Here is a 23,061-nt window from a genome sequence, read left to right as displayed (position 1 = left end):
CATACATGCTAAAAGTCAAATGTACCTGAGGCCATGACTTGCAATTTCACTTTAGTTGGCGTGGCAACGCTGTACGTTTTGCGAAATTCAACTTTTGGATTTGAATATGAGCAGGCCACAGAAGATTTTAAGACTAAAAGGGATCTCTGAATCTTGCGAAAACAATTTCCCCGAGCTTGAGGGAGGTGACAGGCCGGCGGGCCCCAGCGCTCCGCCATGGACTCCGGCACTCCCCTAACTTCATTCATTTTACCCGAGCGGCCTCCTCGTCTCCCAAAAGCCGCTGCCTCCAGGCTGATGGAGGAGGGAGCGGGAGAGCCGCTGAGAGAGAGGTACGGCGGGGCGCAGCACTGCTGCGGCCATTTTATCGTCCCGGGGCCGGGAAAGCCGGCGGCTCCAGCGCCGTTCCCGGAGCAGAGCGGCGGCGGCGGCGCGTTCCGAGCCCTCGCCCTCCCGCGCTCTCGGGGGCGCGTGCGGCGGAGTCGCGGCCAGGCCCGCCTGCCCCGACGGGCGCCAACGGGCCCGGCTGCGGCCGCTCGCGAGTGCCGGCGGCGGGCGCGCTGAGGGAGGAGCGGGCGTGCTGCCGCCGCTTCCTCCTGCGCGGGGGCCGGAAGGCAGCGCGGCCCGGCAGCGGGAGAGGGCCGGACCTCGGCGGTAGTGCCGCTGTTGCGGGTCAGCCACCCAGCCTTCCGCAGTGGGGGCGGGCAGGCCGGGGGAAGGGCCGGGCCCCGCCGCCGCGCTGGGCGATGGAGTGAGGGAGCCCTGCGCGGCAGCGGGAAGATGGCCGGTGGCGGCGGCGGCGGCTGCAGAGACAGCTTGTTTCTGGAAGGTGCGTGCAGGGCTGCGAGGAGGGAAACGTGGCCCGCGACCCGCGTTTCCCTTCTGGCGACCAGTAAAGGGGCACGGCACAAACTGGGGAATGGGGGAGGCGGGCGTGTGAGTTCATATGGGGTGGGGGGTGGGGGTTATGGGTCCCCTCTGGGTGCGACGACAATGAGAGGTGGCTTCGAGGTGGGGGAAGGGTAGCTGCCGTTGCTTGAAAAGAGACCTGCTTTTGAGGGAGGGCTTAGCGAGGGCGATTTGGTTCGTTTTTCTTTTTTCCTTCTTTCTTTCTTTCTTTTACTGTTCCGAGACGTTGGGAGTGCGGTGTTTCTTTCCTTTGTCAGGGCAGCGCGGAGAGCAGTCCGGGCTTGGTGCAGCGGCGGGACTCCGCCGTGGCTCGGCGGGCACCGGGCTGGGGGCGGCGGGCAGGGTTAGCGCTGGGTGAGAGGGGAGGCCGGGGCTGCGTTGCCCTGCCCTCAGTCCGCTCCCAGGCCCCGGCCTAGCACGTATTCTTTGGCCCCACCATAAAATAAGTCTTCGCCTGCTCCTAAAAGGCTCCCTTAAAGGTTTGGGACTGAGTTTAATTTTGTAAGGGGGGTAATGCTTATAAATCTGATAGGAAGGGGAGGATGAACCTTATTACCTGCATTTGAAAGAAACCTTTTGCATTTGTAAAGACCTGAGTCCTTTTTTTTTTTTTTTTTTTTTTTTTTTTTGTCATACGGTTTTGGTATCTTGAGGGGTTTTTGTTTATCACTGTAAAGCTTTTCATTACAATGCAAAAAGCCTCCTGAAATTGGGGTATTTTTAAACTGTTGAGTCTTTACAGTTTCATCGATACATCAAAAAATTAACGGCTGTAGTCTTACAAAATTGCTATAAGCACATTCCTGATGGCATAGACCAGTAGTCTGGTAAATTCTGCCAAATTGCCACGATGATGACAAAGAAGAATTAATGAAATTAAGTACTCCTCATGAGCAGAGTTTTTCAAGTCAGGAATAAGTTTAGCATGGGAGATATGCAGTACCTGTATTTTACAGAACATAACCTCTTGGAGATTTTCTCTTGCTGCAGGATGCTGAATATTGGCTTTTTATTACAAGATATTCTGGAATAGATGTACTGTGTGAACAAAATACTGCTTGTTGTTTTGAGTAATTAATCTGGAATTTTGATGTTCAGAAACTCTGGTTAATAACAGCTTAAGGTATAAGGAAAAAAATGGGGTGTCTGCATTTCACCACCAAATCCATTATACCTTTAATGGATTTGGTGGTGAAATGCAGACACCCCATTTTTTTCCTGAAGTCTCCACCGACTATGGTGAGGTTTGTGCAGACAGCTAAAAGTGTCAAGGTGATGATTAGCCACTGTCTTCTATGTGCACCTTGAGTACTTGCTGGCTGCCAGGTGGCTAAGAGAATATGCATTTCATATGCAGTATTCACACTTCTTTTGCTTACAAATTCTCATTCCAACAGCAGGAGCAATACAATACTGGATTGCATCTCCATTTGAAGTTTCAGTGTTCCATGATGAGTGAACTGAGTTATCAGTTGATTTTGTGTTTCCCCGTTGTGTAGGGACATGCTCGTTTTAGGACTGAGGAGGTGATAGAAACCCTAAGAATTCAGCCACATGTGAAGAAAATCTAGTGTAGATGGTGGTGACAAAAAAATTTATGGGGGTGGCCCAAGTCCAAATGGGACAGTCACACTTGGGCAGATTTAGTAAGAGCTGGTAAAATCTGTACTGATTTGAAGCAAAGGGAAAAGGCTTTCAGATGTTATTTGATAGGTACTTATTAGAGATATTTATAGAAAAAGTGCAGGCATAGAAAATCTATAAATACGTATACGTACATGAAATTTTTGGCAATCTGCTGTCTGGAAAGGTAGCATATTAGATCAACCTAATGATGTTACCTAGAAGCACCCTAAGTTACCCTAAGGCTAGACAAGGAAGAAAGTGCCAGATTTGTGAAATAACTATAGTGGGGACAAAAAAAGGGAATTGAAGTGTGCAGAGTAGGAAATATGGCAACTTCTGTTGCTGGATAATGGTTATTAATATGTGAGCCTAGAGCTGTATCTGTAACTTGTCTGAGTGTATGTTTCATGGAGTCCTTTGAAGGCAAAAAATTGTTTGCTTAATGTTTTCAGAGGTGTTTTCTCAAAGACTGGCAAAGGGGAGGGGCAGGACTCCTCTGTCCACCCCTGCCTTAAATGTGCACAATAGAAGAAGTTTGGGCAAAATGGATGTCAGCTCTATCACTGGATCAGCTCTGACTAAGGGACACTGTGCTGGTTAAATGCGTACCTTCTTGTGTGTGTGTTTGTTTGTACATACGTGTACACAGACACTTCTGGTGCTGTCCTGCTCATGTTGACTATCAGTCAGACTTAAGATAAATGTACATTTAAGTAAAATAAATTACTTTTCAGTATGATAGTGGTTCAGATTTTTGATTTTGATTCCACTTGTCCGGTGAGATACTGCTTTTCTTTCATTTAGTGTAACAGATGTTACTGTGAAGAAATATGTCTGTTATTCTACTGCAAAAGGGCTTTCTCTTAACATTTTTATTATTCTATTCTCCAGTAAAAACAAAATGGTCTTTCTGGAAGGGTGTTCCTTGAATGATTGATTTGTTTCCTTTCTGGTAATACCATTCTTGAACGTAGTGATTCATAGTGATTCATGTTTTTTGTCCAGTTCTGTGTATCTAATGTGCATAATTTTTTACACTGTATTATATAATAGACAGTTTAATGGAAATGTGAAAAAGATCCCTAGGACTATCATGAACTCTTTTAAAAGCTGTGGTTGTTATCATTCTTAGGCAGAGATGATAGTTGATCACATGTATGTGGATATACATGGCCTGCATGATTACTTCACTTGAAGTGCCAGGACTGTTACAAGTGTGGAAAGTACTCTATTTTTGTGATTTCATCTAGATGCAAGTGAAATTAGTAAAACTGTTCCGAGTTTGCTTTTTTAAAGTGATGTTTCAAAGTTACAGGCCTAACATGCAGAAATTGCTCTAAATATTTCTCTTACATGGGAATTCTTCCCTGATGTGGAGGAGGAGAAGTTTAGTGATTAGAAATTTGTGTCTGCAGCAGTTCCTGTGTTTTTTCATTGATAGTCACATCTAAAATATAAAGAATGGAAGGCAAACTCATTTGGACTTAAGGTCGGAGGCATGTTAAACATGTGGGAATGGAGAGTACTGTTGATCATTACCTTGGAGAAAAATTGCAGCGACTCTTGTTTTCTGACTCCTTCACTATTACTGAATTGCAAGGAAATTGTAATTTCCCTTTTCCAGCATGACATATAAAGTTTACCTATGTTTATGCAGTAGCTAATAGATAAACTTCAGAACATTTTCCAGAATAAGGGAGAAATGTATTATTCTTTCCTATAATTTATTTCAGTCTCCTGGTGATTACAGTAGTGATGCTGAGAACGAGTATTGAATTTTCTTTTTGAGGATCTCCTTTCTAAGGAATGTTGCCAGTCCCTAGCATTAGAGCTGTTGAGATATTTTAGTGCAGTCGTGGCAGGAATTTGCTCAATTTTCATTCCTATTTCTTGGCTGCAGGTTTCGTAATAACAGTAAACAAAACTATGTGGTCTACCTGTTAGCAGCAGTAGTATAAACTTCACAGTTGACTGCCAGAGGACTCCAGAAGACTGCTTTATTCTTCTTTCAGTTCACATGTAAAGATTTGTCTTCACCAAAGCAAGAGTTGTAGACTTATGTATTTTCTTAAAGGTAGCTGAGATTCTGGGGTGGTGCAGAAACATGCAGCTTTTGTGTATTAGTGTAGACTTACAGACCTACCTTTTGAAGTGGTGGTAAACCCCTCCTCTCTTTTCTTGTTTCTGTTTTTAATCATACTGAAAAATCTCTGACTGGAATAATACAAATTAAGAAGGTAGAGTGTATACTACCTGAGTTTATATTCAGGTAGAACACTTGAAGCATTTCTACCTGCAAGACTCTTCTCTTTATTTTTTTCTTTACAGTGAAATTTAATAATTAATAGTTGTAATTGTCTCTAACAAGTCTCTGGTGCTTTGTTTGTGATCTAATGGAGATTGTGATTAGCCTGAAAATGTAGGGAAGAGTTGTTTCAAATATCATTGATCTTCTGTGTCTATATGAACTCCTGCTTTATGCTGTTGAATTTTTGTCTGGATTACATCTGTCCCATCAATGTCCAGACATTTCTGTTTTGTTTCTTCTGTTCTCCTTGAGAGTGGTTTTTTTAAATGAGAAGGTGTGAAGTTTGTGACTTAAATTGTTTGTTTATATATCCCAGTCCTTTGACCCATTCAGATTTTTTTCCAGTGCTGCACATATATCTTCTTAGACTTAAAGAATGTTCAGATGTCCTGTCTAGTGGTTTTGAGAATAGGAAACCTTCTGAATGGAATAACAGGTTATTTTCTATGAATGAAGCTCACTTGTTGAGAACTATTTCTCAACAAAGTCAAATTGAAAACATTTCTTACTGTCTTATTTTTTTATACATGCCAGACTAACTTGGGTGATAGGTGGCATGAAATATTAGGAAAGACAGGGTGCTTCTTAAAGTATGTAGAAAGATACTAAAAACAAACCTAATTTATCTATTACTGCTCTATAACATATGTTGCAGTATGCTTGAGAGCACGTTCTGAGGTAAAAGCCTGTGTCCCAGTCCTCTTCCACATCATCACCCTCTTAATTTTCAAACAGGATTCTAGGAGGAGCCCAGGCTTGTCCTGAGCTTTCTGAAGTGTAAAGGATCTGTGCACAATTTTCTGGTTTTCATTGTGGAGACATTTAGTATTTGCTAGTTTTTCCTAAGTAACTGCTACTCTATAAGTTTTCTCAAAGTGGGATATAGAAGCTTCTGGTGTAACTTGTCTTGTTTGGGATGCCTCATCCACTATTTTCTGGCTCCTGGATTTGGTAGTAAAGCACTACTGTTTCCTCAGAAAACTAGTGGGTTTTAGTGGCAAAAAAAAAAAAATTAAATAAGAATGTTCCTAAAAGAGATCCTTACACTCTTCTTTATGTAAGTATAAATAAAAAAGTAATAGTAGTAACAAAAGTATTAACAAGATTAATACGTGGTGGGATAGCAAACATCAAACCAACAGTTAGCAGATGTCATGCTTGCACAGATATGAGCCTATTTAGATATTTCAGTCTTTCCCTTCTTGTTTTAAACCAAAATAAATTATTTATTTTAATGGTTTCAACAGCAGCTTTGGCTCTTATTACTGTTGTTTCTGGAAGACTGTACATGGATTTTGGTGCAGTATCAGACTTCACCTAGTCTATAGTTTTAGCTTTGTCTCATAATTGAGGAGTATCAAAGTGTTTTGTTGTAGCAGATCCTATAATACGAGAATAGTCACTGAACTTGCCACTTTTAAATATTGCTTTGTAAGAATATCAAGGTTTTTTGAGTCATCTCATAATTTTGCCTCCTTCCTTCCCAGTAACAGGATCACCTGTTTCCAACCCCCTGCCATAGGAAGGGACACCTTCCACTTGACCAAACTGCTCAAGGCCCCATCTAACCTGGCCTTGAACACTTCCAGAGTTGGTGCATCCACAACCCCCTTGGGCAACCTCTGCAAGTGCCTTGCCACCCTCAGTGTCCTTGGCTAGTGCTTTCTTACAAGTAACAAACATGGTAGCATAGCTTGTATTTTTTCAAAACTTAAAACCCTCTTCTTTACAGAGGTGTAAAGGTAAATTTTTTTACTTCTTTACTTTACAGGTAAAAATACTTAAGTTCTGTGAAATCTGCTTGCTCCATTAAGCAGGGAAGTCAAAATTAGTGTGCCTGAAGCAAAGGTTTCAGTGTTGCCTGAGCGTGCTTCAGTTTGCTGCTCACTGGTGTTTGTTCCTTCAGTGGCCGAGCAGTCTGGGGTCAGGGCAGCGAGAGGACTTGGGGCACAGGACACCGTATACCTTCATGTGTGTGTGTTGCAAAGAAAGGAGTGGAAGAGTGTGCAGGATAGCTTAAGATTCTGCTGGAGGCTGAGAAATGGAACAAAAATGGAGCTGTTGTGGTGGAGGATATTGTAGAGATACCAGGAACAAATCTGGGTTTGGGGAAAAAGGAGAAATGTAATTCTCTTATCTTGGCAGTTCTAAAAGGCAGTTACATTGAGGGTGAGGGGAGCGCATATTTTCCTTTCTTTTGGCCCATGTTTTGACACTCACTTGGTTTCAGTTTGGAGGTTTTTTAAGGTAGTGATAGTTTTACATAGTACAGAGCATTAGACAGATTTCAGTCTTACTTTCTATGAAGAAAATTAAAGCAGTAGTAGAATATTTTTTTTATTATATAAAATTAAATTCATTGGCAGCTTTATCTTACACATTTAATTTTTAAAAGCATGTGTTCCTAACTTCTGTTTCTGTGTTCAGCAGCATAGGATGCCTAATATTTTCAGGTTAAGATGACCTTAAGCTGTAATTAAGTCAGAATTGGTGTCTGAATGTCGCGTTAGTGGGTGCAACTCCAATTTGGAAGCAGAGCTGCATGTACTCTCCACCACTCTGGAGACTTAACTACTTTCTTGCCAGAGAGATTGATCTTGCTCTATTCTGTCTTGCCAGGTTGGGACTTTGCCAAATTTCTGTTGAATTTGCTCATTGAAGGGTATCTGGTAGATGCAGGACAATGGCTTGGATGGTGGAGAGCATACAGCCTCTCTTTACTTGTGAAAAGAATAGGACGTTTCCTGTTCCATCTCTGCCTGGTGTTCTGTTAAGTCAGGCTAAGGTGTATTACGTAGCTTAAACTTGGTAATAGGTATTTTAGTGTGAGAGAAGCTTTATTCTGCCCAAGGAGACACAATTATTTTAAATAACAGGTTATCTTCTGTGAAGAACAAGGTTATGGTGAAGGCTGAAGACTGGAGGAAGTAAATTAACAGGCTGTGGTTATTTCTTCCCATGTTGGTCAGCAGGCCTTTAAAAAGTTTTTGTTGACAGACAAGGGATCTAAGCACTGCATGAGGCAAGGAAACATTTCTGCATGTATGTCCCAGTAATTCCTATGAAAGAAGAATTTGGAGTGAAAGACTTTGGGGTATCTTTGAGTTAATCTTGAGTGATTATAGATAAAGAGCAGTGATGATTCAAAACTCTGTGTTAAGCTCTCCTGACTTTTTGTTTGTTTTCAGACCATATGAGCTGGAGCAAAGTCTCCCTGCTCATATCTCTGTGAGATTTTGTTTATTTATTTTTATTAGAAGACTTACCACAACAATGTTTTAGGAATTAAAAATACCACAAATACTCTGCTGGTGTGGTTAAACATATTACTCTATGACATGATTAATAATATGTAATCTTAGAAATTTATGTCTGTAAGAAACAGCTGCAAAATATTTATTTTATGAGTATGTTTTTATTCAATGTCATACAGTTGTTTCATTTGTACTAAAATTCATTCTCCTGATGTATTTTTATTAATGTCATAGGATATAATGTTGTATTTGTTTGACATGTACAATTTTTATGGTTCATTTAGCAAAATATGAGTATCCTGCTGGTGACAGAATTTAATAGGGCAGTCTAACAGAAAGATTATTCAAGAGCCCATTAGATGAGAATTTGAACTATGCTGTAGATGTTAGGTTTCTTATTTACAATTGCCTTTGTAATTTCTGAGGCTTGCTTGTAGAAACATTTACTAGAGTTTGTTGTAATTTTATTTCTACCAAGCCTTACTGCTTAAGAAACAATTTAAGGATCCTTTACAATTGGGAGTAAACTTTGGGACTACGCTGACCCAGGTCATTGTGATTGCATATACCTGGCTCTGGGACAGTAAAACTTCAGTGGAGATTTTATAGCTCTGCCATAAGGCAAGTATGTTGTAGCTGAATCTTTTCTTGATAAACACCACAAAATCTTATTTGTCATTGATAAAGTAAAAAGTTCTTTGTCATGTAGCAAAGCCTGTGTTAGATGAAAAAGACGCTGCTCATTAGATGGAAGAAGGACTCTGAAGACTCTGTGCCCTGTGATAGAAAGAACTTATAGATTAAGGTAAGCAGGAGTTTCTTTGGATAGAAGTGGCTGAAACTCTGGCTGCAGGATGGTCACTTAACAAGTTTGTGTTTTGCTATAGCTGTCTTTGGAGTGCTGTTTCTTGAAAAGTAGTTTTATGACTAGGTTCAATTAGCAAGCTGGCATGTCTTATTTTATTAAAAATGAGTTGATCGCCCATCTTCATTTTTGTTGCTTTTATGAATAGTTACTGAGAAAATGTTTTTCATGGGATGTTAAAGTAATTTTTTAGCTTTTTAAAAAATAAAGCTTGCTAAGTGGATTTTAGTATACTGCGACATAGTTACCAGTTGTCAGTGCTCCTTAAACTCATTGATGTTAGGTCTGGAGAAGTTTGGTACTTCCATTATAATGGGATTTCCTTGATCTTAATGCAGTACTCTAGTTGCATTATTTCACACCTTGCTGCATTGATGATTGCTAATTGAAAGGGAGCTGAAGTAAATATTGTATCTAGTCTGAGCAGAAGCCTGTTGCCTATATTTGTGTTACATTTCTCTGATTTTTTTTTTTTAAGAGACATAATGTACATAGATTTTAACTGTATGTGGATTTGCAGTCATAGCAAGACCCTGTGTGTGGGGCCATACTGTATGGCCACTCAAGGAATTGTGCCTGCAGTTGACAACACAGCTAGGCCCACTTCTAGGTGCTGCTCAGAGGGACAGAGCTGCTGCCCCTCCCAGTGACAGTGAGCTCCAGTTGTGCTGCAGTCAACACTGACACTTCCCTGGCTTCATGGCAGGTTGGCTGGAGCAACTGAATTGGCAGAAAACTAATCTTTGGGGTGGGGAGAAGTGTTGGTGGAGCTAGTCTGTTCCTTTTCAACCATATTAGAAAGCCACCTCAGCTGACTGCTGCCTTGTATGGATATGAAAGCTTGCCAGGGTCTCTAAGAATTGGAGAAAACTCCAGGTATTTAGCCTTTACAGAAGGGCAAATGCAAATATTTTTCTTGCCACATAGTTTAACTAACTCGTTCATCATCCTTTCCCTACTCAATTATTTTCTGAAATGTGCTTTTTTCATGTGACCAAATATTGGAGGTTTTTTAATTGAGATTGTTGAGCATTTTCTTTGTATGCTTTCTTTGCTGTCTATTTCGTCTGAATTTTGAGCAATTGACATCATCAAAGAGGTGTCTTGCTCTTTTTTTTCTACTTTATTACATTTAGAGTTTCTTCTTATGGAAGAAACATTTCTTGGGGAAGTGTTCAAGGGCAGGCTGGACAGGGCTCTGAGCGACTTGGTCTAGTTGAATGTCTCCCCCCTGCTCATGGCAGCAGGGCTGGCAATAGATGATTTTTAAGGTCCCTTCCAATCAATACCATTCCGTGATTCTTCTGTCCTGCGTATGCAAGTTAAGTTCTTGCAGAGATTGTGGAACCTTTCTGGACTTCAAATTTCTGTATGTTTTTATAAAGGGGATAGTATCTATCTGACATAATCTATGAAAATTTACAGGATAAAACCAGAAGAATTAAATAGTACAATTTATTTTTTTTCCTCTTGGTATGTAAGATACAGTGCTTTATTTCAACCTGATGTTCCAATTTCTGCAGCAAACATGGAAACCTTCTCAAAGTGTCAGTTGCCTAATTTCCAGGTAGTTTGGCTAGGTTATTAATCTTACTCTGTATGTAACTGCCTTTCAGCACTTTCTAAAAATAGATTGCCATTTGTTTAGTGCTGCTGTATTCTCAGTTGTACAAGCTTAGGTTATATGTGAAGATGGATCGCATGGTGCATAACAAAGTGTGCAAATTACATGCATAATATACTATAAGGTTTCATGCTGTGTTTTGCTCATCTTCTAAAACTATTCCAGTGTTCAGAATTTGACATCATCTGTGATTAATGTAATATACTGATTTCTCACAGAAATTGTATTCTTGAGTTCTTGTTCAACTGCCATCTTCCTCGAAATGGCTTGTTGCTTTACGTAATTTTTTCATATTTTGAGAGTGAATTGGCAGTTCAGAAATTGTTCTTAGGCTAACCTCACCTTTTATCCTCTATTTTTATCTATGAAATAGGGATTAACCTCTCTTTGACTTAGTTTTGTTGTTTTTAAGGAAAGTTTTCTTCCTAATTTCTGAATTTTTGGTATATCTCCAAGTCTAGCAATAGAGGTTTTAGTTAAGTAAAGAATTTATAATGCTAGAGATTAAAAAATACTTTGTTTGTTTCTTCTTTTTTCCCCCTCTTTATTGTTGGGTCCTGCTTTTTATGTTACTCAAATTATTTTACTTGTGTGGAAGGTTTGAGTGGGAGTCAGACTTACTCCGATAGGGAAAAGAAGAAAAGTGACTGTCATACTCTTTTTTGGAAGTTTTTGTGATGAGGGTTCAGTTGCTTCAGGGGATAATTTGTACCTATGAATAGTCACTGGTTTTACTTGACGGCTGGCTGGATTCAGATGGGTTGGAACATCCTGTTCAAGCCAGACCCCATCAGAGCAGGTTACTCGGGGATTTGTCCAGTCTCTATTGCCTCTCAGGTCAGTGTGGTCCTCTTTTGAGCACTCACGTGGTAAAGAAAAGTTCTGTCTTTTGCAGACTAGCCTGTAGTTCACCAGGTCATCGTAGTTGCCCTTCTTGAAGGGCAATGATGTTTTTCCACTCTTTGGGTACAACTGGCTGAAGTGTTCCTTAACCACATCTTCCTTGACAATGGGTAATACTGCATTCTCACACATTCTGCTGATAGAGGTGAGGAACTGTGAAGTCGGAAGACAGAACTTAGCAGTGAAATCTGGGATGACAAAAAAATGGATCATACTCTTAATATTTTTTTTCATGTCTTTTGTCATTAGGCTTTTGTGTCATTGAGCACAAAATGCCCACATTTTTCTGTAGCATTGCTTTTGTTGCTGGTGTAGATAAAGAAGGCCTCTTGAAGTAGTTCAGCATTGTTTTCTGATGCTGTCATAAGGGTAACATCCTTGGGTGGGGTAAATACCTCTACACCTCTGTTGAGAGAATCAGTAGAAAAGGTGAAGCAGCATTAGTTGTCCATTGTGTGGTTATCACTGCTGTCTAACCAGATAAACTTTCAAAATCACAGAGAAAATGTTTAACATACTTCAAAGCTATATCCTTTCATTCTCCTCTGTTACTCCTTGTTAATACTTAAGAAATGTTAAACAGTTCAGCAAATACTCAAACTTAGGCAGTTCTGTGTTCTTCCGCCCTGTTATCAGTGCAGTAACCTGCAAAGTAAGCAGCCCAATGTGCTTACAAACAAGCCTTGAAAAAAACTCAGTCATTTACCAGAACATGCAGATGATTTCCATCTTTAAAGTACAGAACTTTCAAAAATGCTTTTGCTTTTCAGGGTCATGAACACTTTTGTCCAGGAATGAAAGCTCTGTATTTATCATTGTTTTCTGTGGACATCAAGTTCTTGGAAGGGTGTGGGTGTTTTTGTTAGCCAGCTAAGAGATTGAATTCCCTTCACGTGCAAAGGAATGTCTCTGCTTGATATCCATTACACCGGTATCATAGAACTTCATTATTAAACTCTCTGCTTCATGTAATATCTCAGCTACTGTGAGGTTATCATTACTGCCTGTTACTGGAGGTGCTTTTGACTGATTGGGGTTTTTTTGCCTCTGCAGCTAATTTAGGGAGTGGAAAGTTAAAGCACCTTTGAAGCACTAGATATTTAAATCTCTGCCTATAAATGTAGATTAGGCTACAATTCCTAGTAATTCCATGGAAATTTTCTTGGTATCCATAGTACTTATCATAGTTTCAGTTCCTGGATGGACCTTACCACTGCTGTGCTGTCACAGCTGCACTGTGTTAGTGTGGTTGAACTGGAGGAGGGACCTGATATGGTTAAAAAATAACTTTTCCCCTCCAGTGCTGCTCAAGGGGTTCTTGCCTGAATTAGTTTCCTTCCCCAGCTTTTCTGTCAGTGCTGACATGTGCAGGGTGCAGGACAGGAGCGAGAACTGGCAACTCTTAGGAAGAGTGAGGGGCCTGTAATACTCTTCATGTGGTGCTGCTTCAGACTGTGAAAATGCAACCTCACTGTGGTTACACAGTTGATATAGTAGAGCTGATGGTATCAAAGCTGGAAGATAAAAAGCTGTTTTGCATAGAAGCCTGTCTGGAAGAATAATGAAGCAATGGGGAAAGTAAACCAAAAAATATTTCTGTGTCAGAGTTTTATGAGTACTTGTATCCTCTTAACAATATATCTGATGACTCTAAATGAGCAACAGATTAGAAAGCTTAGAAGCATTCTTTTTCATTTATTTAAATATGAGTCTGGATGAAGGCAATGATTCTGAGTACATTTAAATTAATTTACATTTTCTGTGCGAGCACTGCAGTATGTGATAAGTTGGTTGCAGTTGTGATGGTGTAAGCATTTGTAAGATGAGGCTTGCAGTGTTTCTTTACCAGCAACTGGGGAAAAAGAATGTAAACTTCAGGTCTTCCTGAAAAAGCATCTGGGTCCTGAACCTAACCTTTGTTTGACCTAGATTGTGTGTTTAGAATAGTTCTTGTACACACAGAAATAGATGAGATTTCAGCAGATGAAACACTTACAAAGGTTTCTATGTGTGCAAAAGAAACCTTGAAGTCTCTGCTGTTGTGTTCTGAGGGGTGGTAGGGAGTTATTCTGGCAAACCAGTGATATATATGAAAAGGTTACTTTCCTAGAAAAGTTGATTTTTGTGTGGACAGTAGATGCATCTGGCTTCTTTGTTGAGTTGATCTGAGAGAATCATACAACTGTTAGGTGTGAAAGTGATCTTAAAGAGCATCTAGTGCCCTTTCTATGGACAGGGATAGCATTCACTAGATCAGGTTGCTCAGGGCCCCATCCAGCCTGGCCTTAAACACTTCCAGGGTGGGTATCCACAGTCTCTCTGGGCAACCTGTTCCAGTGTCTCACCACCCTCCCAGCAAAGTATGTCTTAGTAATACATCTAATCCAAACCTGCCCTCTTTCAGTTTAAAACCACTGCCCCTTGCCCCATCACTGTCTGTCCATATAAAAATCCCTCTCCCTCCTTTTTATAAGACACTTAAGGTACTGCAAGACTGCAGTAAGGTCCTTTTGAAGTCTTCTCCATGCTGAACAAACAGCTCTCTCAGCCTGTCTTTGTAGGAGAGGTGCTCTCACCCTCTGATCATCTTTGTGGTCTTCCTCTGACCCACTCCCAACAGATGCATGTGTTTCTTGCACTGAGGATCTCAGAGCAGGATGTGGTACTCCAGGTGGGGTCTCACAGGGCAGAGTTATCTCCCTCAACTTGCTGGCCACTCAGCTTTTTATGTAGCCCAGGATACAACTGGCCTTCTGGGCTATCAGTGAGCACTGTTGGCTCATAGCCATCTTTTCATCCATGAGAACACCCAAGTGTTCTTCAAAGGGCTTCTCTCAGTGATTTCTTCTCCCAGTCTGTACTCATGTCTGGGATTTCCCCAGCTCGGGTGTAGTGCCTTGCTCTTGGGCTTGTTGAATTTCAAGGGAAATCCCACCTCTCAAGTTTGTCCAGGTCCCCCCTGGATGGCATCAGGTCCTTCTTCTGTGTCAGCTGCACCGCTCAGCTTGGTGTCATCTATCAACTTGCTGAGGCTGCACTTGATCTCACCATGTCATTGATGAAGATGTGGAAGAGCACCAGTCCCAGGAGTCAGGAGAGACCTGAGGGATGCCACTCGTCACCAGCTGCCACCTGGACATTGGCTGTAGTTTGCTGGCTGCATCCATCCAGCCAATTCCTTACCCACTAAATAGTCCATCCATGTCTTTCCAATTAGGACATAAGGACATCATGTGGAACCATATTAAAGGCTTTACAGAAGTGTAGGTAGATGGCATCTGTCAGTCTTTCCTTGTCGACCATTGCTGTCATTCATTCCATCATAGAAGGCCACCAGATTGGTCAGGCATGATTTGCCCTTAGTTAAGCTGTGCTGACTGCCTTGGGTCACCTTCTTGTCTTGTATGTGCCTTAGCCTGTCTTCTAGGAGGATCTGCTCCATGGTTTTCCCAGGCACAGAGGTGAGGCTCTCTTAATACCCCGCAGCTCCCCACTGCTACCAAAATCTTGCCACACAAACCCAATCCAGCATCACATACAAAACAATAAAGCAATATAGATGTTTTTCTAGTGAGTTGTAGTATAGATTGGTACAGAATGATTTGCCTTAGAGGCACAAGGTACGAGACATGAGGAAAACACATCTTCCAAGGTGATGTCTTTTGCTGGACACTAACACTTTGCTAAATACTGTGTTTGTCACTTCTCATTTAGTGCTTAGGCAGAATTTTAACAGATTTTTTTTTTTTTTTTGCAACTGCAACATTTTGCTCTTATTTCATGGATATTTGCTATGAGGTTTTTTCCTTCTATTTAGGAATTGCTTGAACTGTTGAATGACAGTAACTCCTTCTGAAGGAGTTTACAAAACAGTGTCCACACACAGTAATTTAAAGGTGTTGGTCTGCTTGCTGACATTTTCTTACAGGCATATTTTGCTTTCTAATCCAAAATAAGATAATTGTATTTTACACAAAAAGACTGTATGGGGATTTTTAACAGTCTGGCTTCAGGATGTGTTTAATAATGACATAAATGTCCTAATGAAACACACTATTTTTTCAGGAATTTTTTTAATTGGCTTGTTAGAAATTGCATGTAACTGTTGTTCAAAAAAGCAGTGAAATGTGTCAGCTACACCTGTGTAACTTCTCTAGTTAAATTCCATGTACTTTCTTGGGCTCAGAGCTGATACCTCCCTTGGTGTAACAGCACTAAAGGGAGTTAGTAGTGCGAGGAAAAATGAGAGTGAAATCTGCCTCCAGCATGCTGCCTGTCTTAGGCAGAGGTAGAGGGATTTCCTTCTTTTGACATAATGTCTTAGGGTTACCTCTGATTTTTTGAATATTTTCACCTCTGGATATGACTGTGCCTTGTTGATTGAAAAGACCTTGAACAGTGCTCATAGTGAAAATCGCATCATTGGGGTTCCAAATTTAAGTCTTAGTACAAAATAGTCAGCAGCTTAGCCTTAGTAACATTACTTGTTATCCCCTTAAAAAAATTTAAAATCCTATATGGAATCAGATACCAAGTGGCTGTTCAGATCAAGTAACTCAGGTGAACACTCTGGCTAACATGATGGTATACTTCTACATTTTTGTTAGGACCAAGAGTGCTAGAGAGTGAAAATTGATCCAGAGTTGAATGAGCAGAACTAGGATACTGAAACATTTTCCATGGATGGCTGCACTGATCAGTAAATTCAGTGGATGAACTGTCCAATACAAAAATTCTTAATTAAAATAAGAATTAAAGAAAATACTAAGAGAAACCTTTTGAAAAAGAAAGAAAATATGCAGCTGGAGTGTAAAATACTTCTAGCCAGCTTAGGAGAAATTTAAAGATATAGGAGGCTTACAGCATGCATGCTACTTGTTTAAGTAGATGTCAAAAGGCTCCCCAAATGCTTAATGCCTGGCTAAACAGCAGAGTAAGATATGGTATCTGAAATAAAACTTCATAGTTCTTGAATCAGATCTTTTATCTGTGTAATGAAAATAGAGAATAATAAAAAAGCTGGTGGATTTAACCTGTAATTATAATGAAGTCAGGAAAAAAATTGATTAATAACTACAAACAGACATAAAAACTATTGTTAAGCATTTCTTCAAACTCAGCAGGAAAGTTTGAGGAGTGTCTGGAGGATCGGTAGACAACCCAATTCAAAAAGGTGGCTTTGGAGTATATAAGGTCATAGCTGAATAATGGAATTGCTTGCACTCACTTTGGCAACACTTAGAGAGCTCTTCATGCCAGAATGTTTCTTAATAAGGAATGTGACAGAGTGTACGACTCAAAATGAAGCATCAGTGGAAGGAATTGCAGTACATTGAGCAAACTGTGAACGAGGCAGCATGATCAAATGGCATTCATCCAAGTGTTGTAAGAGGAACTGGGGGATAAAGGAGCTAATGACTGCAGTGTGTTGCTTGTGGTTAGCATCATATTTCTGCTACAGGTAAGGAGGGTAGCTAGCGTGATATCAGCATTTTAAAAAGGCAGTGGTGGTATTTGAGGAACTTTACATCAGTGAGCTTTATAATTTCATGGAAACTTCCCTCTGTAAAGTCATTTATCAAAGGCTTTGGGAGAGGCTGAATTACCTCTGAATAAAATGGAAAATATTATAAGAAACAATTGGGAAGAGTTGGAAAAAGAGGGCAAAAAAAAGTTTGTTTTGTTAATAGGAGTAACCAGTTGAATTGCACAAGGATCTCTAACATTGGTGGACAGTTATAAGGAAAAGGGTATGATAGCCAGGTGACCAAGTTAGTAGATGTTTAAACTATACTTGGGTTAGTAGAATGTCTAGCTATTTTAAAAAAAGTTGTAGATGCTCAGGTTTTGAGTTATGTGGGTTGAAATTGTACATGAAATTCTGTGTAGGTAAATGTCAAGTAATGTAAGCCACTGAGAAGTAAAAGAGGGGCATTTTTGTAAGTAACAATTGGCTCTGAAGTGCTTCTTAACCAATCATGAGTGAAACATGGAATTATCTGGTACCTAAAGATAGATGAATGCAGTTCTCCTTAGCAGTAAAAACAGCAAATCCACTGTAAAGATTTTCTAGGAAAGGAACAAAGAACAAAACAGAAACAACATTCTGCATCTGTAGAAATTCATGAGATGTATGCATTTTGAGTATTCCTTGTAGTGTGTGTGTCCTCATCTCAACAGGGTACAGTAGACCCTGTTGAGATGAGGAGGTTCAAAGAGAATCATCAGTAGGGATTTAAAGGCTTGAAACAGCTTTCAGTGTGAGGAAAAATTAAGCTGACTAATTTTTTTTCTTGTTCTGCCTGGGAAAGGAAGACCGTGGAAGAACACAACAGCAATCTATCTATGCAGTCATGAGGGAATAGGGAAGGGTTAATTATTACTGTCTTCCCGAGTACATGGACTGGAGAAGTAGAGTACTAAGAGCAAAAGGTGCCAGATTGAATCAGAGTCAACAAAAGGAGATACCCCTGTAATTAAGCTGAGGTATTTTCTGCTGCAAGATGTTGTCAATTCTGTGTAGCAGTCTTGATTAAAAAGGAAGCAGGGAGAAATAAAAGGTAGAAAAAGCTGTTAAACACAAAAATATGTGTTTAACTTATTCACCCATGGCTCAGGAAGCCTGCAGTAGGTGCAAGTAGTTGGAAGCAGAAGTACAATATGCAATAAATCTGTGTGCATTGTTTATACTTTATCCTAGACATACATTGTTGGTTGTGATTTTCTTACTCTTTTCTATCCAAGTATATCAGTATCATTCATTATTTCTAAACGCATTTTCAACTATGTAAAGGCAAATGTAGTAAGAAAAAACACACTTAAACCATAATCAAAGCAGCTGTATAGTTTGTCTCACACAGAATTTGTGTGAGACAGCTCTTAATTGCAGTATTTAGGGCCCAGGGGAAACAGCCTTGCTTTAATGAGTGGTGTCTCCGTGCTCTGGAACACCTTCACTTAAGAATATCCCATACCATGATATTATATGAAAATCTCCATAAGGGTGGATATTGGAGTAGAGAGATCTGAAATTTTATGTAATATAGACAGAAAGTTTTTACTTAGTTGATTGTAACAATGAAATTTTAATTTGCATTGTACGTTAATTCAAGTCAGTGTCAGATGTTGAATTAAAAATCCAGCATATTAGGCTGGAATTGTTCAGACAGTTCAGAACTGCTGCTTTTATATGGAAAAATTCTGTATACTTTTGGTTATTAGCCATGTAAATAATATACTTTAGGACTCTTTCTGTGTGTGGCATACAGTTCATATAAGAGAAACTACCCTTAAATTTATGGGTGTCATTAAAACAGTTGAAAATAGTTACTACACGACCTCTGGTCATAATTTTTAATAGCTTGCTAACTCACTGCTAAGAAGATGTTGACAGATACTTTTATTTATTTAGGGAAATAATAATCACCTTTGGTGGACTTACTGATCAAATGATAGTTAAATACTGATGTCAATAAAATAAATACTGGGAGAAAATACATGCATTTGGTTTACTCCTCTAGTTTGTGTTGATTAATAACTCAGCTTGAAATCAAGACTTATCTTAACTTGTTCTCATTTCAGCTTTGGATAGATCACAGTCCAAGAGAGATGGAGGTTTTAAAAGTAATTGGAGCTTTGATCATGCAGAAGAAAGTGAAGGAGATGCAGAGAAAGAGTAAGGATGCTTTTATCTAGGCTATTAAAAGTATAAATGTCTATTTATAATTAAATACTTATTTTTGTAATTTATGAATAAGAAACAATATTTAATATTTTAAACTCTCAGTGATTAAGAAAAATATTTCAAATAAGTTATTAATTTAAATAGTATTGCCAAATAGGAGTTCATTATAATGTAAGCTTTATTGGGAAAATGGGGCTTACAACACAGGGGACAGTAGGTTTCACAAGCGTTGCAGTTGTCTTGGGAGCTTCTTTGTAAGTCTAAGGAATACAGACAAGCAATATGTGAACATGCAGAATAATGAAGTTGATAGGGTATCCAAGCAGCTTCAGCTTTTCCTTCCTTTAATGATGATGCTACTCAGAGCTTGACAGTTATGGTTCAAGTACTGCAGTAGCTTTAGGCCTTCATCAAGTTAAACTGTGCTTAAAGATTCTAGATTTTTCTTCCTCTGAGTTTATTTCACTGAATGTAAGAGTTAAGGCTGGGGTTTTTATTTCTTATAACTTAATCCTTGACTTGGTATGTTTGGATTTTGGCTAAAACTTTAATCCTGTGTGTATAGTTTGAATGCATACTTTGTCCTTGTGACATTTTATTGTTACTATTATGTTTTCTCAATATGAATGTATTTCCAAAATGACTGATGAATTGTTAAAAGAACAAGTGTCATGCACAAAGAATTCATGTCGGTTTATTTCTTGTGCTTAGATATTTGGAGAGTAGAATCTGCAAATTTAAGAGGTATGCTGTGGTTCTCTCTTAAGAGAAGAACCAGAGAGAATTTTTGTACTTAGTACTGTGACTAAGTACAAAAATAATCTATATATGAATTTGTATAATCTAACATTCTGCCAAACACTATGGATTGGAAGGGAGGTAGGAAAATAGGCATAACCACAGAGGCTATGCTGTAATCTTAATAAAACATTTAGAAATGTGGTATTTTAGTAATTAAAAAATGAATGCAGGAGTTCATTAAAGTGTGAGGTAAGCATTAAGAACTCTTGTCAAAACAGAACTATATTGGAGGTTAAAAGCACTTTTTAAAGGCTTCACAAACTAAGGGCATTTTAGTTTTATAAAATTAAGGTCGTGTTGTTCCCTAGCAACTTTACATCCATTTGTAGTGCACACAAATATGTTCTAAGGGCAGTACATACCATACAGTTACTATTTCCATTTTACTTGCCTTCAGAAATAAGTCACATTTGAAAACATAGCAGCATTTTTTTTCCTACTAGTAATTTACTGCTGTTTTCCATCAGTCTCTAGCTGACGTTGATTTAAGAACATAGAATGAAAAATGTATAGGGTAATGATGCTAAAAATAAAAGTTAGAAAAATTATTATGAAACATAATCTTTATGTAATTGTATCAGATTTTAAGATTGTATGTCTGGGTGATTTTTCATTTCTTTCAAATGCTCTCTACAATAAGCAGTTTTCCCATAGCTAGAATTGAATTTTTATTGCCTACTTAGATCATTTTTGATTTGCTTTTATATCTGTGAATTATGCAGAATCTTATTCTGAAGTATAAATGGAAGAGTAGTTGAAAATTGATTTAAACTGGAGATCTTGTCTTCTTTACTTACCCATTCTCTGATACCATTTGAGGCAATTTCTTACTCCCTCCAAACTGCCACATGTTTTAAGCTACCCACATATTTACTTTTGGTAACACCTGGGTTTGTTAATCTGAAAGACATAGTGAGCTTTTAGCATTTTGAAATAATTTGGATTTTTTTCTTTTTTGATGCTTTTTTATTTCATGCAGCGAAACATTGACAGAGGGGAATCTTTAGAAAACAAATAGCAGTGAATTTTCCTTCTTTTTTTATTTCTAAATTTCCTTTACCCTTAGTAGAACATTTCAAAGATTAGCAGCTTTAATTCATGTAATTGTTCCAGAATAAAGCTTTGTGTCCCTCCCAGTATTTTGAGTATATTGTGCAGTAAGTAGGTATTTGCTATGGTGTGCTGATACTAACTACAATGTTTGACTCTTACATGATTTCTTTGTGGAGAGAGCTGTGAGTCTGAAGCAAGCAGCTGGATGCATCTCCTGCTTGTTGTGGAGGCACTGGGGTTACAGTGCCTGACTTTATCAGAGTTTTTAATGGCAGACACACAATAGGTTTGTTTTGAACTAGCCTAAGAATAACATCTCAGCGCTTAAAGGAGTGGCTGTAGTCTTGTATTAGCCCATGAGACCTGTGCTTATGATGTTGGTCAGCACTGGATGCCTGCTTGGATGATCTTTTCTTCAGTGAGATGAACACAAAGGTTAATGACCTCCTACCACAGCAATTTTTAGAACAGGTAGATTATTTTAAAAGAAGGGTGTCATTTAACTTCAGATGTAGGTGAGATGAGTCATAATGGTTAAGGTATCAAATAATGCACACAAAAAGACTGAAGAATATTTGTAAACTGGAGAAGGTTTGGAAAAATAATAATCACCCAACACTATATAAATTTAAACTGATGCCAGAGTTGATAATCAGTGTGGAACAAGAGTTACAGAAATTGAGAAAGGTAGTAAACAAGTATCTTATCCCAAAGTAAACACCTGCAGATAATAACTCCATCCATTTGAAAGAGTAAAAGTCACATTTTTGGTGTTTTAAAAGATTTGATCTACTCAGGATGGTAGCAAGTAGCTAGAGACTTTCCTTGCTTTATAATTGGAAATCCCATAGGACATCTACGTTTATGGAGAACCACAGAAGAAAAGACCAGTTGGTCAGCTGAGCACACTGAAACCTGTGTAGTCCACCACAGAATAAATGGTGGAAATGAAGCTGATCTTGTGTAGCAGAAGATATGAAAGGATGGCAGACTTAAGCAAACCTGGCCAGAGTAATATATTTGTGTGATTCATGAAATTACCATGTTATAAGATGATTTCTGGTGTTACAGATGATTCTCTTGAAGAGTTTTGGATAATTTATATTTACTGCCTTTGTAATATCTGTGTAAATGTTTTTGAAATATATCAGTATGCTCCACAGTGGTTTTGTAAATGTATGGGGCCAGATTTCTTTTGGCTGTCATACTGTTTTCTTTATAGTCTAGACTTCTGCCTTCCACTGAGATAACAGTAGCCTTAGCAAAAACAAGGAATACAGATAAGTGGGCTTAATATATTTGCACCACAGTGTCTTTACTTAACTACAGTTTTCTTTCAAAAAACTTTATTTTTTGCCCCTTCCATTTAGAGGAATAAATCTTTTTTCCATTTGTTGACAAATGGAAAAGCATTGTACTGTGTAATATATTTACATTGGGCATTGTACTGTGTTATATATTTACATTGAGTTTTTTTCCACTGCTTATAAAATTTGTATTACTTTGTCCAAAAACCCTCCCATAGTTATATAGATGTTTTATACTTCTTTTTTGAGCCTGTTAGTAGGGCACTGTAGCATTTAAATTGATGAAAACTTTTTAAATTACAGCTAATTTTAATAGAATGGCACCGTAAACGAGTTAATAATAATACTGCTGCTTCTCTTGTGCCTCTGGTAGTGCAGCTTTTTTAGTGTGCTGCCTACCACTATGTAATTTAAAACAAAGTGCCCTCACAGGGTGCCGTGAGGGCAAATACGTCAGCCTACTGTTTGATATGTAATAGTTTTCAGAAAGAAATTCCAATTATGTTGGAAATGTGACTGGATCAGTTGATAGAAATGTGCTTTCAGCTTATTAGAGTGTAACCTCAATGGTCAGCAGAGGTTTAAAGTTTGGGTTGTCTGTAGATAATAGTGAAAACATAGCCTGTTAATCTCAGCTGTCTAACTAACTATTGCATAGTTCTTAATGTTTTAAAACATCAAACAAATAGCAAGTGATTAGAGGTAAGTAAACAGAAATTTTTGTTTT

General features: G+C 38.9%; 1 protein-coding gene across 6 annotated transcripts in view; it reads left to right on the top strand.

Annotated features, from left to right (window-relative positions):
* The first annotated feature begins 570 nt into the window (after positions 1-570).
* Positions 571-23,061, top strand: part of SENP6 (SUMO specific peptidase 6) — a 71,908-nt gene continuing 49,417 nt past the window's right edge. For 3 of the 6 annotated variants that reach the window (XM_030235443.2, XM_030235442.2, XM_030235445.2), the window contains exons 1-2: positions 571-829; positions 19,071-19,164. In XM_030235443.2, coding sequence (XP_030091303.2) covers positions 781-829; positions 19,071-19,164 — 143 coding nt within the window. In that variant the 5' untranslated portion in view covers positions 571-780. The remainder of the gene's footprint in view (positions 830-19,070; positions 19,165-23,061) is intronic. The other 3 variants (XM_050972897.1, XM_050972898.1, XM_050972896.1) reach the window with 2 other exon arrangements.

Source organism: Serinus canaria, chromosome 3 (genome assembly GCF_022539315.1).
Source record: "Serinus canaria isolate serCan28SL12 chromosome 3, serCan2020, whole genome shotgun sequence".
NCBI classification, from domain to species: Eukaryota; Metazoa; Chordata; class Aves; order Passeriformes; family Fringillidae; genus Serinus; species Serinus canaria.
Note: the sequence above shows the minus strand (reverse complement) of the source record. Positions and strands in the feature narration are given on the sequence as shown.